At 44.9% G+C, this 17322-nt stretch overlaps 1 protein-coding gene across 1 annotated transcript; it reads right to left on the bottom strand.

The window, feature by feature from the left end:
• Positions 1–1784: 1784 nt before the first annotated feature.
• Positions 1785–14391, bottom strand: LOC123113801 (uncharacterized). Its single transcript, XM_044535113.1, has 2 exons — positions 13216–14391; positions 1785–2136 (listed from the first exon to the last, which is right to left on the bottom strand). The coding sequence occupies exons 1-2, from the start codon at positions 14267–14269 to the stop codon at positions 2105–2107; spliced, it is 1086 nt and encodes a 361-aa protein (XP_044391048.1). The 5' UTR covers positions 14270–14391; the 3' UTR covers positions 1785–2104.
• Between the last annotated feature and the right edge of the window lie 2931 nt (positions 14392–17322).

Here is a 17322-nt window from a genome sequence, read left to right as displayed (position 1 = left end):
AGAAGCTCGTGTAGGGAAACGATTCTGTGCCATGACGGGTTACCTTCCTCGCTCGCCCTAACTTGAGGTCCACCATGTAGGAATCAACACTTGTGCACACAAAGATGACTTGGGTGCCTTCCGCGAAGCCACTAATCTCTAACCCATCGGGCGGCAACCTCCTATATTTTGTTGGGATCGTGAGGGCATAAGCATCAAAACGGGTTGGGATTGAGAGGGCACCATCAGGGAGTAGCTTATTAAGATCAATTACCCTGAGCTTTGTCCATCCGATGGCACCCTCCAGTCCGGCCTCCCTTGACCACAGCGTTAGATTTGTGCCATCCACCAGTGCAGCAAATCCCAGGCCCCCGTCTTCCGCCGTCACGAGAGTGCCATTGCCAATGATGGGCTTCTCGAACATTGCCAAGCATAGTGTACGGAGGAGGTGTCTGACTGGTTCGGTCAGCCTTCTGCTAGTTGGGTCCGGGCTAGGAAGCAATTATACGAGAGTTAGTTTTTAACAAAATTTCTTGTGGAAATGAACTTTTTGGGGGCTAAACGAAGAGATCGATTTGTAGCACGGTGTCCCATCGTGATCGTGGGGGTGCTTGGGCACTCATGGTCGGGACTGTCGCACTGGTTTTCACGATCATGCCCCTCGCCTTGGCTCCCGGTAGGCACGTACCTTCCAACGTGTTACTCCGACCGGTCCGGCGCCCATCATCGCAACTTAGAGTGCTTTGACATGGCACAACAACGACGATGCATGGCTGTGTAGAACTCGAGCAATTGAACGATTTCCATCCGCACATAGAAATGATGTCATGGCTCGGAATGGTGAAGAAAGAAAATAAAATTAGTTCAAAGAGGCTTGATTACATGGATACATGTCGACTGTCGTAGATCAGAACAAGCACACAAGGCGCACCAGACGCATGCACGCACACACACTCGCTATGTTCGTACCAAGATCTACGGTCTATATAGACACGACACGTCTTAGAAATTTCTGAAGTCATCCGACCCCATGAACAGATACATCATCACCCCTATGGCCCATAGATGTGCGAGGGAAACATTACCCAAGGTGAAACACCCATATCAATCCCAGCGATCGATCTTGAATGCCGCAGATTGGTTGGCCATTACCACAACCAACCATCCAGCCACGGGCTCGTCCTCGTCTGACCGAATATTTTAGAGGAACGGTTATATACTAAAACAAGGATTTGCTCCTCACTTTGCAGCGAAGCCAAAGAAGAGGTGATGCACTTTGATCTTCCGTTTCCCATGTTGACGCGGCTACAGTTCGGATAAGTCCTCATGAGAGCTAGCTACCTTGGTGTCCCGGTAGGTGAGGTGAAAAGTGGTCTTCTTTTGACAATCCCCTCATGAGAGCTAGTTACTCGGATGGATTACATTCCCAAACAAAGCAGGTTATCAGTAGCATAGTAGTTGTTTTACTCATCTTATCATGCAAGCTTGACCTCAGTGGATTTTCGATATAACGCCAAAATAAGTTCAGTTTCAAGCATTTCTCCAGCAATGCCGAGAGAATTGTGCCACCTCGACGGCTCTGCAATGCCTTCCCACAGCAGCACATGAACTGCTTGTGGAGAAAACTGCCACTGTGTGTATATTGTCAATTCCAGACTTCAACTTCTTAGTGAAATGCATATGCAGTATACAGATATGAATTTCCGAGCAATTGGAAGCCGCTTTCGACGACGAGGCCAATAAATTGATACCACGCGATCGTTACTGTCCATATTTTTTAAGCTCTGCTCCCGCAAAGAGAAAGAAGACTGAAAAACAGGAACATTCTTTCACAGGTGACTGCTTTAGATGAAGTCAAGTCTTCTGCTGGGAAAAAAACAGAGAGAAGAAAAACGAGAGAACTGTCCACGCTTCGGATTCTACATGATGTTTGGGTCTTTCTCCATAGCCGGTTTCCATATCTCACTAGATCACACGGTGACTGCAAAGGTCTTTTCAAACTGCAAGCAGCCAAGCAGCGAAACAGCAACTTTACTAACTGCAAGCAGCCAACCGGATGATCCAATACTATCACTACTACCACATCCCCAGCTAGAGCTTGACAAACACTTGAAACACCAGCTCATTACCCCTGACCCGTGGAAGCTGCTTCCATTGCTGCAGAAATGCAAGAAATTTAGAATGTAAAATATATTGATTGATGGATCATATTTATTTGCTTACTCACCAATTGCAATCACCAGGACCGGACCGACACATCGCACTAACACAGACACAGAACGTAGATACATACATTTATAGAATCATTAAGAGTATGGACTTGTACTCGAAAGGGACACCACTTTTTCTTGAGCACATATGTCGTCATGTGTAAGGCGACTAGCTAACAGACATATTTTCATTTCATGTTTCTAAGTGCCACTGAAAGATTGTAAAAGGGGATCTATTATATACTAAAAGTAATTTACAGGCTAATCAGAAAAAGGGGGAATATACTAGAAATTACCAAAAATAATCAGAAACATCTTACCATTCATTACACGGAGCCATATTATTATATACAGAATTAACGGATTAGATATAAGCTAAGCTAGGGATGTGTTCGCATGGGCGTGCAGCTGTCCACACGCCCTTGAGTATGCCATGAATCTCACAACCCATTTCAGAGTTCAGGAATTGATCATGGAAATGAATTTGCACCATGTGTCCCTGCCACGCCTCCTACCTAAACCCTTGCACCGTCACTTCCTACCGTCCGAGTTCCAACGCCCATTGTCGGCCCTTCCTGTTTTCTAGCTGCACGACCAATATGAGCCCTCACTATCATCAACCCCTTTGTCATGAACAATCCTCCCCTTTGCTTTTTCTCAGGTTCATCATCGCCCAAGTCAGGTCGAAACACCTCTCCATCTCCATCCAGCCCACATGCACAAGAACACCACCGCTCCTGGGTGATGCCTTATAGTGGTAGGCTGCTCTATTAAACATGGTGGTCAGATACATGAACATGCCCGCCTCACACCATGCCTATCGTCCGCAGCCGCCCGGCCATCACCCTCAACGGCGACCTGCAGGACATCTCCATCCTCAACTTATCTACTAATCTGGTTAGTCCTCTACCTCCCCTCATCGTCGAATTTAGAGGACAATCCTCTTTTTTTCAGTTTCTCATCTTGTGATGCACTAGAAAGAAGCGAGCCAGATTGCAGCGGGGGAATATAATCCTTTATGAAGGCCATCAAGAGACCCATGTAACATAAAGAGAAAAAGGTGAAGGAAATACGATCTTCCAGCATGGCGATCAGCAAAGCAAGTACAGAGACATATATATTCCCTTTTGAGATCATACGTGTTCTTTTTCACCTTCTTGATTTTACCTTATGCTGCTGCCAAGTTCAGGGAGAGCCCATGCAGAGAATGTTATTATGGATTTCTGTTACATGTTAGTTTCTGAGGACTAGGCCTTTGGTTGAAGATGCGCCTGGATTCCTTGGTCGCTGCATATATATTTAATTTATTCATGCATCAGATTTGTATTCTGGGCAGAAAAGCTATGTATGGATTCCTTGCTCGCAACCTATTTAATTTGTGTGTGTATGCCATTCCATCTTGCCAGATAAGACGTTTGACAAATTTTATAGAAGGAAGCAGTTAATTGTTCTCATTCCCTGTTGCAGAATAGCATTAGCTACTCAAGTCATCTTCAAATCAAATGATTGCTCTGAAGAAATTTTGCTTTTTTGGACACCGTGATGAAATTTTCTTTATTTTGTTATTTATCAGATATCAAAACGTGACAGATTTTTAACATGCCCATTCTCTTGTAGGAGGGTTGTTTGCCTATCTGAAAGACTTAACTATTATCAAAATGTCATAATTCTTACATGTATCTAGCTGTTTGTTCCTTCAATCTCAATATGGAATCGATTCTGCTCGCAAGCTGCCAAGGTACATGAAATAGCGTTCATTCACCACCGATCTTTTTTTTGTTGAAGTAAACTGAAATTACATTTCTAGGTAATCTTCCAATTTTAGTATCTTTTGCATCTAACATTATTAAATAAATGCAGGCTTATTTAGTTGAATATCTTTGTTTTGATAGTATATAGGTTGGGGCAACTTCATTTTTAGAATTTCATTGCTTTACTAGATTAATTCATACTTCCTTAATGTCTCTTCAAGCTTCCATTTTGGACATCAACACGGCTTAGAAAACATAACTTCGACTCTTTGACCATATTCTAATTGAATATATCTGTAAATTAAAATTATTGACATAATATATTTGTTAAAACATCTATTGTGAAAGTATGTTTTAAGACAAACTTATGCATATCATTTTCAAGTTCCTAATCCAGATATTTAAATGTTATGTGGTCGAAGTTCCAAAAGTATAATTCTAACTATGTCCAAAACTAGAACTCTTAGAGAACTAGAGGTAGCAATGGCGGAGCTTCATGAGGGCAAAAGTTGGCCGTCACCCGCCCAGCCAGGAGGGAAAACAATTATATATATGCCAGCCCAGTCCATTAGCAGACCAAAACATCCATCTAGGGTTCAGCAATGCCTGTCGACCTTGCATCCATCTAGGGTCCAGCAGTGCCTCACATCCAGCTCTGAGCTCTGCCCACGATTCAACATGCCCAACTTCTTTTAGCTTGGCTAAAGGAGAGCATAAATGTTGAAATATGGGGTGGGCTTTAGGCCCATCTTACAATTTCAGAAAAATCTCTAAGGGCCCATGTGGGTGTCATGACAAGGGGTGGGAAGTTTAGTCTCACCCCGCTAGTGGAGGAGTTGGACCTCCTTATAAGGGATTCTCTTCCACATGCTATTGGAGCTTGAGAAGAGAAGAGACCCTCGCGCACTCCTCCTCCGCCGCCCGCCTCGCCGGAGGTTGCGGGATTGAGCCAAGCCGAGCTCTCATACCTATATGTGAGACGTTGGCCAACCCTAGCCGCCACTAACAGATCGCGTCTACTCCACGCGCAACACCCCTGACGTTCCCTTTGCTGCTGCTGCCACCGGCAACTCCATCATGTACACGGTTGACGAGAGAACATGCCTCCGAAACCCCGCCTCTCCAGATCATGTACGGGAGAGGGCGATTAGCTTTTGGGGAGCGACTACGCGACTGCTCGCCTCCGATCGATTAATTCCTCTATGTTTGCGTCGTTGCCATGTCCACCGACGCCGACAAAGCCGCCGTTGAGAAGAAGGCCGCCGAGGATGCCGCTACTGCCACCGCCGCTGCCGCGGCCTCTGCCTGGTCGATTGGAGGGTATAACCCGTTTATCCCGCTCCTACTGATTTCTGTTTTAGCCATGCTAGCGTTATACGTAGATGTGTCTGCCGTTAGCGTAGTATGTGCTTGCATGATCAAATATCAGCATGTGTTTATTTCTGTCAATGTCATGCCAGTAATTTATTCGTGGATTACTTTAATTGAAAAACTGCCTATTTATTCAGCAATCCAAAAACCTAATTTGTGTAGCATTTTTGGGCTAGTGGCTTTACCGCTGCATTGAAACCGGTAAGTTTACCGGTACATACTTTAAGCGCTGGCAGACCAAAACCACCTTATGGCTCACGGCTAATCGGCTATGAATGTGTTCTGGGTCGCCAGTGTCCCTTCCACGGGAAGGGCTGCTCCTAAACAGGAGAAGGCGTTCAAGGAAGCCACCGTCATATTTCTCGGAGCAGTTCTTAACGTGATCGAAGATAAGTTGGTTGACCCATGTTTACATGTGCGGGTTGCCAAGGACTTGTGGGAGGCGCTCGAATCTAAGTTCGGCGCCACCGATGCTGGGAGCGAGATGTATATTATAGAGCAGTTCCACGATTACAAGATGGTCGAGAACCGTCCTGTATTGGAACATGCTCATGAGATAATATGCATCGCTACGGAGCTTGAGCTTCTTAAGTGCGATTTACCGGGCAAATTTGTGGCGGGATGTATAATCACTAAACTCCCTAATTCCTGGAGGAACTTTGCTACCACTCTGAAACATCAGAGGCGTGAATTCTCAGTAGAGGATGTCATCGGCCATCTGAGTGTTGAGCAGGACTCGAGAGCAAAGGACTCGTACGGGAAAGGGGTCTGTCGCCAATATGGTACATCAGAGGAACTTCAACTCCCACAAGCCCAAGGGAAAGAACGGTGCCCAACAGAATACCGACTTTAAGAAGGGCAAGAAGACCTTCAAGAAGAACAAGAAGGGAGATGGCTGCTTCACTTGTGGTTCGGAGGAACATTGGGCCAACAAGTGCCCAAACAAGTACAAGAAGCCAGGGCAGGACTCCAAGTCTGCCAACATGATTGTGGGCAACAATGAGAATGGTGCATCTGGGTACGGTAATTTATTTATTGTATTTTCAATGTTTCAGTCCACCGATTGGTGGGTGGACACAGGTGCAAGTGTTCATGTGTGTGCGAACATTTCATTTTCATCTTACCAGGTCACAGGCCATGGGTCCGTAGTGATGGGGAATGGCGCGAGTGCTTCTGTTCATGGTGTTGACACGGTCAATCTGAAGTTTACTTCAAGTTTACTTAGGAAGGATCGTACAGCTGAAGAACGTGCAGCATGTCCCCGCCATCAAGAAGAACCTCGTTAGTGGCTCCCTTCTATGTAGAGAAGGGTTTAAGTTGGTCTTCGAGTCTAATAAATTAGTTGCTACGAAATATGGACTCTTTGTTTGAAAAGGTTATGAGTGCGGAGGGATGTTCCGCCTTTCCCTTGCATATTTTTTTAATAAAGTCGTGAACAATATTCATTCGAGTGTTAATGAATTTGAAGTTTGGCATTCACGTCTTTGTCACATTAGTTTCGGCGCTATGACGCGGCTAGCTAAGTTGAATTTAATCACGAGTTTCACTTTAGCCAAAGGTTCTAAGTGCCTTTCGTGTGTACAAGAGCTAAGCAACCTCACAAGCCTCACAAGGGTGCGGAGGAGAGACACTTGGCTGCATTAGAACTCATACATTCTGATCTTTGTGAGATGAATGTTGTGTTGACTAAAGGTGGAAAGAAATACTTTATGACATTGATAGATGACTCCACTAGATATTGCTATGTGTATCTGTTAAATACTAAAGATGAGGCTCTACACTACTTTAAAATCTATAAGGCAGAAGTTGAGAATCAACTTGAGAAGAAAATTAAACGAGTCCGATCAGATCGTGGTGGAGAGTACTTCTCGAGTGAGTTTGATTCTTTTTGTGCGGAACATGGTATTATTCATGAGAGGACGCCTCCCTATTCACCCCAGTCAAACAGTGTTGCCGAGCGAAAAAACCATACTCTAACTGATTTGTTTAACGCCATGTTAGATACATCGGGTTTATCCAAGGCATGGTGGGGGAAGGCTATATTGACATCATGACATCATGTCATGTCATGAATAAAGTTTTGACAAAAAATAATGAGATCACCCCCTATGAGAAATGGGCGAAGGGAAGGACAACACTCTCGTACTTGCATACTTGAGGCTGTTTGGCGGAAGTCAATGTGCCGATCCCCAAAAAGCGAAAGTCAATTTGGGCTATGCTAAGGATAGTGTTCACTATAGATATCTAGTTGTGAAATCTGAGGTACCTGGCCAGAAGGTCGGTACAATTATGGAGTCTAAGGATGCTACATTCTTCGAGAATATTTTCCCTATGGAAGATATGCAAAGCACCTCTAGACAGGAATCTGAGGAGACTCCTCAGCCTGCCATTCCCATGGAATATTATGAACAAACACATGATGAAAATCCTGAGGAGGATGACGAGGAAACCCTTGGTAGGGGCAAGAGACAAAGGACTGCAAAGACCTTTGGTGATGATTTCCTCGTGTACCTCGTGGATGATACTCCCACTTCTATTTCAGAAGCTTATGCATCTCCAAATGCCGACTACTGGAAGGATGCGGTCCGTAGCGAGATGGACTCCATCATGGCTAACGAGACATGGGAGATCATTGAACGTCCCTAAGGTTGTAAACCATTGGGATGTAAGTGGGTGTTCAAAAAGAAGCTTAGGCTCGACGATACTATTGAAAAGTACAAGGCTAGGCTTGTGGCCAAGGGTTATGCCCAGAAAGAAGAAGATTTTCTTCGATACTTATTCACCTGTGGCCAGACTGACAATCATTCGAGTATTACTCTCGTTGGCGGCCTCGCATAGTCTTCTCATCCACCAGATGGATGTTAAGACGGCCTTCCTGAATGGAGACCTAGACGAGGAAATCTATATGCAGCAGCCAAATGGCTTTGTAATAGATGATCAAGAAGGAAAGGTGTGTAAGTTGCTAAAATCCTTATATGGCCTGAGACAAGCACCTAAGCAATGGCATGAGAAGTTTAATACAACTCTGACATTGTCGGTTTAGTTGTTAATGAAGCTGACAAATGTGTATACTATCGCCATGATGGGGGCGAAGGAGTTATATTGTGCTTGTATGTTGATGACATATTGATATTTAGAACCAACCTCAAAGTGATTGAGGAGGTTAAGTCGTTTTTATCTCAGAACTTTGAGATGAAGGACCTTGGTGTGGCTGATGTTATCTTGAATATCAAGCTACTGAGAGATGATGAGGGTGGGATTACACTTCTGCAATCTCATTATGTTGAGAAGGTGTTGAGTCGTTTTGGATATTCGGACTGCAAACCATCTTAAACACCATATGATTCAAAAGTTCGAAGGCACAGCTCGGGATCAATTGAGATACTCTCAAATTATTGGTTCACTCATGTATCTAGCGAGCGCAACGAGACCTGACATCGCGTTTGCTGTGAGCAAACTGAGCCGGTTTGTTTCCAAACCTGGTGTACATTGGCATGCTATTGAAAGAATTATGCGCTATTTGAAAGGTACTATGAACTATGAACTTCACTATACCAGATACCGTCGGTACTTGAAGGGTGTAGTGATGCGAATTGGATCTCTGATGCTGATGAGATGAAGGCCACAACTAGGTATATGTTTACACTTGGAGGTGGTGTTGTTTCCTGGAAGTCTTGCAAGCAAACGATCTTAACAAGATCGACGATGGAAGCAGAATTAACAGCATTAGACATCTGGTGACAAAGCAGAATGGCTCCAAGATCTTTTGATGGACTTGCCAGTGGTTGAAAAGCCGGTCCCGGCTATCCTTATGAACTATGACAATCAGACAGTTATTGCCACGGTGAAGAGTTCAAAGGACAACATGAAGTCCAACAAACATGTAAGAATGAGATTAAAAGTTGTCAGAAAATTAAGAAACTCCGGAGTGATGGCGTTGGATTATATCCAAACGGCTAAGAATCTGGCAGATCCCTTTACTAAAGGGCTATCACATGCTGTGATAGATAGTGCATTGAGGGAGATGGGTATGAGACCCATATGAGTTGCCATAGTGGTAACCCAACCCATGTGATCGAAGATCCCGTGAAGTAGGACATGGGAAAACAAGCCAGTGGTGAACTGAGGAGAGTAACTTTACTAATCCACTTCGTTGGAGATGCAATACTCTCAAAAATTGTATGGTAGGTTGACTACTGTCTTGTTCCAAGCTTATACAAGCAAGATGCTATCCTACAGATCGATCTTTGGAAGAACACACCTATATGAGCTCGACTGTTGGTAATAGTCTATGAGATTGGGGTGATCTCTAGCAAGCTCATGAATAGGCCAGGAGTGTGACTAATATGCTCCACCCGAGGGGTCAGCCTTCGGCAGCCTAGTACTAGTAAGACATGTGGTGAAACTTCTTTATGCCAAATTGAAAATTCAAGGCATAGTCCATTGTTCAGTTGTGAAGGAGTGTAGCTACATGCTCTAGGTGAAGTTCAACCAAGGTTTTTGAGTCGATGAGTCGGCGAGTCGCTCAGGGGGGGCGACTCTAGACTAGTCATGACTAGTCTAGACTCGTGGTCGACGAGTCGACATGCGATGAGTCGACATGAGTTAAGTATAGTAGGGAGCAGACCAGCAGCAACTAAGGGAGGAGCCGCATCAGCCAGCGATGGGAGGAGCAGACCTGCAGTAGCAGCAATCAAGTGATGAGCAGCAGGCAGCAGCAGGCAGCAGCAACCAAGGGAGAAGGGGACGAGCAGCAAGCCAGGGGCGGCGGCGGCTGCTGCAGAAGAGGGCTGGGTCGGGGGAGGGGTGGAACTGTCCGATCTAGGTTTCCAGACGCTCCAATCTTCCTTCAATATTGGCCCAGATGCAATATTGGCCCAATAAGGCCCAATGAAACCCTAGCCTGCCTAGCTCAATCTGAACCATCTATATTCTCTGATCTTCACCGTCCATCCACTCACTTCTTTCTCTCTCTCTCACCTGCTCCCCTTCCAGCCTCCAGGAACGAATCGACAGCCACAATGGCCTTGCTGCAGCTCCTCTTCCATGGCTTCTCTGCCTCCGCCCCTTCCTCTCCGCCTCCCCCATTCTTCCCTGCTCTGTTTTCTCCATCCAGCTCCTCTTCCCTCACAGATTGATCGAGTCGTTCGACTCAAAAACCGCGACTAGTAGAGACTAGTCGGGACTAGTCGATCGAGTCGCTCGACTCATCCAATGATTCGAGTCGACAGGTTGAGTCAACCTTCATGTAACGACTCATCAACTAGTCGACGACTAGTCGCGACTAGTCGCTCGACTCGAAATCCATGAGTTCAACCTTAACAGGTCTTCACTGAAACACTGGTATATCAAAACAGCGATTGGAATAGAGGACACAATGGGCCCTCAAGATCTGATGGGGGATTGTTGAAATATGGGGTGGGTTTTAGGCCCATCTTACAATTTCAGAAAAATCTCTAAGGGCCCATGTAGGTGTCATGACAAGTGGTGGTGGGAAGTTTAGTCCCACCCCGCTAGTGGAGAAGGAGTTGGACCTCCTTATAAGGGATTCTCTTCCACATGCTATTGGAACTTGAGAAGAGTAGAGGCCCTCGCGCACTCCTCCTCCGCCGCCCGCCTCACCACGCCTCGTCACGACGCACCGCGGGTTGCGGGATTGAGCCGAGCCGAGCACATACCTATGCGCTTATTTTTGCCGATCAGGAACGAGGAGTCCCTAACAGACGTGTGACGTACTCGAGACGTCGGATCGTGGGCTCTCGCCGACTCGGACGTGGGTCCAGCCCATGTCTCTCCACCCGGACACGCATAGATATGTGAGGCATTGGCCAATCCTAGCCGCCACGAACAGATCGCATCTGCTCCACACGCACCGCCCATGTTGTTCCCTTTGCTACTGCTGCCGCCGGCGACTCCATCCCGTTCACCGTGTACACGGTTGACGGGAGAGTAGGCCTCCTAAACCCCGCCTCTCCGGATGTTGTACGGAAGAGGGGCGTTAGGCTTCTGGGGAGCGACTATGCGACTGCTCGCCTTCGATCAACTACTTCCTCTACGTCTGTGTCGTCTTCATCGTCACCATGTCCACCGACACCAACAAAGCCGCCGCCGAGAAACTTGAAGCCGAGAAGAAGGCCACCGAGGACACCGCTGCTTCCTCTGCCTGGCCGATTGGAAGGTATTGCCCGTTTATCCCGCTCCTACTGATTTCCATTTTAGCCATGCTAGCGTTATACGTAGATGTGTCTGCTGTTAGCGTAGTATGTGCTTGCATGATCTAATATCAGCATGCGTTTATTTCTATCAATGCCATGTGAGTAATTTATTCGTGGATTAATTTAATCAAAAAACTGCCTATTTATTCAGCAATAAACACTATTAATTGGATTCATGCAAGCTAAAGAAGAGCATTGCGGGGGAAGGCAGGAAGGAACTCATAAGCACTATTAACTGGATTCTTTAGCTTGGCCCGTCCCAACTTTTTGTTGGAAGCTCCACCACTGAGAGGGAGTGCCTGCTAAATTATTTGCTTTCACTACTGTTGCGTGTCAAATCTGATTTAACTCGCTATTGATGCAATCAGACTATTTCGTATTTGGCCATGACTTCTGAAATAGATATGGCAAACTTAATACATTTTGAACCTCTTCTATTTTATTGAGTGAGGCCCTCTATTATCTCAACTTTGGTTCTCTGTTGTGATTACTAACGTGCCACTAATTAATAAGAACACTTTTACATTTTTACATAAAAAATGTTATAAATAGATTTTCATGAAAAATAGGTTGCAGCTATACATGCAACGGTTAATGGTCAAAGACTCAAAGGTACCCATTGTACACTGTGCGGTGTCAACAAATGTCATCCACTGTTGGATGAGAATAGTAGGACATTTCTATGTGAGTCAAAAAACTCATAACATACCACATCTATTATATGAATTTCTGTCGCACATACATTACTCATAACATACAACATCTACTATATGTTAAAGACACAATTTTGATTCGATATTAAAGGCACATTTTATCAACCATGACTAAATAGTCGACCAAGAAAACTCCACAAAGCCCACAATCATAATTCAAAAAAGCGCTAGGCGTTAATTGTGCGTTTTGCCACCGCCTTGCACTTTACTGACCAAAGCGCATGCTTATGCGCAGTTATGCACAGATTAAGCGTAGTTATGCGCAATGCGTTTTGCCAACGCCTAGAGCCTAGGCGCGCTTAAGCGCTTGCTTAGGCGCGCCTTTTTTAACTATGCCCACAATCTAAACTTTAATGTTGCGCTGGTTTATCATCAAACAAAAACTATTGGCTAGCTCATGATCTAAACATTAGCTCTTTGCACTGATCATTTGATCTAATACAGCGTACAAATGGTTTTCTGTGCTCATAATATGATGTCACATGAAACGGAAAAATAATCACTCCCAAAAACTTAAGCTGATTAAAAACAATTTGTGCAGGATTATATGTTCTATATATGATAATATTTTCAGTGAACATGCAACCTACAATTTCTAATCATATTCGTACATTTTCATCTTTCACCTAATGTCCCACTTACATAAATAAAAATAAATGGATCGATTAAGAAGTTTTCCACGCAATTGTACGGGACACTGCTAAACACAATCCAACTGTTGATATTTTATCTAGGCTAACATTTCAGTGGCTATATAGTCATGCTATTTATGGTTGCATAGTAATAACATTTTGGAAAATATAAATTCACTTTTTCACAAAATGAATCTACACACGAAAAACAATGCCTTCGCATTTGTGAGGGCTACTATGCTAGTTGATTATACAGGGTTGAGAGTTTTCTAAAATGCTTCTACTTGCTAACAGATACTATATATATACATATGCACATAAGTGGGAGGTAGAATCTCATGTACCTGGGAGGTAGAATCTCATGTACGGGAAGACTTTTCTGCCGGGACGAGAGACCATCCTGGCTCGCCCAGACTTGAGATCGGCCATATAGGAACCAACCCATGTGCTCACAAAAATGACTTGGGTGCCCTCTGCGATCCCACTAATCATCAATGAACGCGGCGACCTACTGATCCCATATTGTGTTGTGATAAAGAGGGCACCATCAGGGAGTAGCGTCTTAAGATCGATTACCCTGAGTTTTGTCCATCCCATGGCTCCCTCGGGTCCAGCCTCCCTCGACCACAGGGTTAGATCTGTGACATCAACCACGGCAGCGTATCCCAGCCTGCCATCTTCCGCCATCATGAGAGTCCCATTGCCATCGATCGGCTTCTCCAACGTTGACAAGCTTAGTGTACCAAGCTGGCATTCAATGACGCCATCAATGTTGAAGTAGAGTGCATCGCCCACAAGGACGCCAGGCGCATCCATGTTAGAGAAATAATTGGCATTGGGGCGATGAACAGAGGCGAACTCCGTCCAGAGGTCAGTCTCAGATGAGTACAGCCAGCCCAATGTGATTTCCTCAAGCTTCTTGGGGCACACAACGGCCACAAGGAAATGCCCGTCTTGGCAACCGTGGTGGTCGCAGCCTTGTGCGGCGCAGAGCACCGCCGCAGTGAAGCCGATCAGATTGTTCGAAGGCGAGGGCACGCGGCGCTGGTGGCCCGTCATGGGGTCCAACACGATGAGGTCATCGGTCTTCCCGATGTAGGCTAAGAGGGCGCGGCCGTGGCGGCAGTCCATGACATGCCAGTCGGGATGGTCGGCCTGGGCAGGGAAGAGGGAGGCGACGGGGACGAGGCGGGCGCCGCCCTTTTCGAAGAATCCCAGGACGGGAGGTGTCCGGTGGAACTCGCGGTAGCGACGGCGAAAGCCCCGGTCGGCGAGGATGCGGCGCCATGGCTTGCAGGCGACGGAGGCGCGGACGAGCCAGGCGGGCTCGTCCGGCGGAAGGCGGAAGAAGACCTCCTCGAGGAGCTCTTCCATCAGCACCGGCGGCGGCGGCGGCATGGTGCGGCCGCGGGCGAGGGTTTCGGGTGGGGAAAAGTTTTGAGATTGGAGAGAGGGAGCACGGAGCGAGTGTGGTCTGTGGTGTGCTACGGACTGACTGGTTCGGCTCAGCCAGGATGAGCTGCCTTCTCCTAGATCTGATGAGGCTGGCGGCTGGGAAGCAATTACAGGAGAAATTTTCTTGCAAAAAATTTAGGAGGCTAAACGATTCCGGTATAACATTTTCTTGGAAGAGTCCAATCATAGGCACCATGCGGGTGGGGTGGAGTTATGATCAAATTAGTATGAATTTTTTTAATACCGCTTATAACTTACTACCTCCGTTCCAAAATATACTACGCTTTGATATGTCAAACTAGCTTACCAAAACATCTTCAAAATATATGACGTTTTGATTAGCCTATTGAAACATCATATATTTTGGAACGGAGGTGTAGTATAACGCAGATGTACGCACGCACACTCTCGCATCATTATACAACTGCTGATTGGGTCGAAGTTGCGAAGCTTAAACATTGACGAAGTCATCATGAGTGTCTTGCTATCGACGGACCTGGTTGAGAAAATTCCCAAAAGTGTCAAACATGGTGTTTAATCTCTGGTGGGCTAGGATCAATGTTTAAAATATTATCTGACTCAGCTATTTATCAGCCGATTTATCGCTTGTCGCTGAGTGACCGCTAAGATTATACATTATTTTTTATATTTATCATTTGGGTTGATTTATCGCTCTGACAAACGATTAATCGGGAATCTACCTATTAATCAGGCTGGGCCCCTGCGGTCAAAAACCCCAAAACAGGGCCTCCATTTTCAGCAGCCTCCCGCACATCACACTTCATCCCGCGCTCGATAGGACATATGTTGCAGTGTTGTCCTATTTTGTTTTTCATTGACTCGTTGTTTAGCATGCGATATGTAGTTATGTACTGATGTAGTGTTCATTAATGGTTGTTTTCTATTTTTATCTTATTAGTGCTTGGAACCTGGAAATTGCAAGGAAAAATTACCAATTAATAGCTGACTGATTAAACTGATTAATCGGGCGATTTTCGATTAATCTCAAATCACCATCCAACTGAAACACTTATGATAAGCGATCCACTGTCTTCCTAACCATCCAATCATTGGTTGGTTCTCAAATAATACGATATATTGATGAATGAAAAACAAAGCATGTCAATGATTTTTTTTCTGCGGGAATTTTTTTGATTTGTTCATCTTCAATCATGACGATACAACGAACAACAAAAATAATAAAAAATACCTCCAAGTCCGCAGACCACCTAGCGATGACTATGAGCACTTAAGCGAGCCGAAGGCGTGCCGCCATCATCACCCCTCCCTCACTAGAGCATGACGAAAGTTGTTGCAGTAGACAGTCGGGGAGTCGTCGTGCTAAGACCTTATAGGACCAGCGCACCAGAACAGCAACCGCCGCCGACGAAGAGTAACGTAGATCAAAAGGATCCAACCTGAAGACATAGGAATGTAGATGAATGATGGTCAGGTTCGAGCAAATCCACCAAAGACAGATCCGCCGGAGACACACCTCCACACGCCCACTGAATTTGTTGCTACAAAATAACATATGTAAGATTAAGATGTATATATGATTGAGAGCAATAACTTAAATAGTTAATGGGATAACTACGTGCTTGATCTATGGTTTTGTTGAAGATGAGTATTTTTCACGCTTTAGTTTGTTGTCCTAAGGCTTATGTGTTTTGTATGGCGTTGAGGGAGGTGTGGAAGTTACCCGGCGAAGAGATCTTAAAATGCTCGGGGCTAGGCTGGTTTCTTATTTTATTAGATCAATTAAGTTTGCTGTGCGTGAGCAAACAATATTATGTTTTGTTAAAAATTATTAGGCATCATTCTCGTCTTATCATGCAAACATGTCGGTGATAGACTACAAGCCAAGCATGGTGTTGTAGCACTTTCATGTAAGTATCCTAAATGGGAATCGTCCTGACGAAGAGCGGATAAGAGTATTTATAAGTAGTGTTTCTAGCACACACAAGTGTTATAGTTCTTATGTGAAGTAACTTCTTGTGATTTTGCAAGTGTTGTTATTGTCCCAAGAGGCAAATACACCAGAGGTAGTAAATACAATGAGTTTGCAGCTGTGAGAATAGTAACACTCGAAAGTAAAGAACATAAATAAGACGAAAAGTAGAGTTGTGTTTCCTACAATGAAGAAGTTAGGCGTGGAGAGAAATTCATGATATACATCAAGTGTGTCAGTGCGACAGTAATACCAGTTACCTTGTATCATGAATATAGCATTTGATATGTTTGATCGGTAGGCGGATCACTCTAAGGTCATGGAACTCCTCCTTGCGGGATTACATTCCATTCTATGGTCCTACTTCGTCGTTGCCATAGAGTGGTTGTCTCCACAATTAAGGTTGTTAGACCGAAGCCAAGCATTAAGTTTGATGGATCACCATTATCTCATATTTTCTTTGGTCCCCATAGATGTCTCCATCTGTCACATCAGATGTCAAAAATTTTCTAAACAATATGCATTATCTGCGTAGGTCTTGAGATCATGTTGTCCGAGCCCTTAAAATTGGGCAACTGATACGTCCATTTTACATCAAGTTTTTTCCTACTATTATTTTTATTGTTTTGAAGCTATATTCCACTTTATGATGCAATTCTAATGTCTTTTCTCTCTTAAAATGCAAGATACACCAAAAGAGGAAGATTTCTGGCACTTGGATTTCTGACCTGAAAAAGATACAAAGGAGATAACTATTCTCTAGAGCTCAAAATGACAAGAAAAGTTATGAAGAATTATTTTAGAATATATAAAAAAATATTGGAAGAAAGGAGTATCGGAGTTGCCACCAATTATCCTCACCAGCACAAAATCGAGTCATGAGCCGAGGCTTCTCGTGTCGGAGCTCTCTCGCCAGCCACCCATAACTTATGTTGCGTTTGAATGTTGCGATTGCCTCAGGGTCCGGGCAGTCCACTATATGGTTCTTTTTGGTCAAGAACCAATTCCAGAATTTTCAGACTGCTTCCCCTGGCTTTTGCGACAT

This window comes from Triticum aestivum, chromosome 5B, assembly GCF_018294505.1.
Source record: "Triticum aestivum cultivar Chinese Spring chromosome 5B, IWGSC CS RefSeq v2.1, whole genome shotgun sequence".
Lineage (NCBI taxonomy): Eukaryota > Viridiplantae > Streptophyta > Magnoliopsida > Poales > Poaceae > Triticum > Triticum aestivum.
Note: the sequence above shows the minus strand (reverse complement) of the source record. Positions and strands in the feature narration are given on the sequence as shown.

Coding starts and splice junctions, on each gene's coding strand:
- LOC123113801 (XM_044535113.1), bottom strand. CDS start 14,269: ATGCCGCCGCCGCCGCCGGTGCTGATGGAAGAGCTCCTCGAGGAGGTC. Junction 2,137..13,215: donor CATGAGATTCTACCTCCCAG/GTACATGAGATT, acceptor GCATTTCTGCAG/CAATGGAAGCAGCTTCCACG.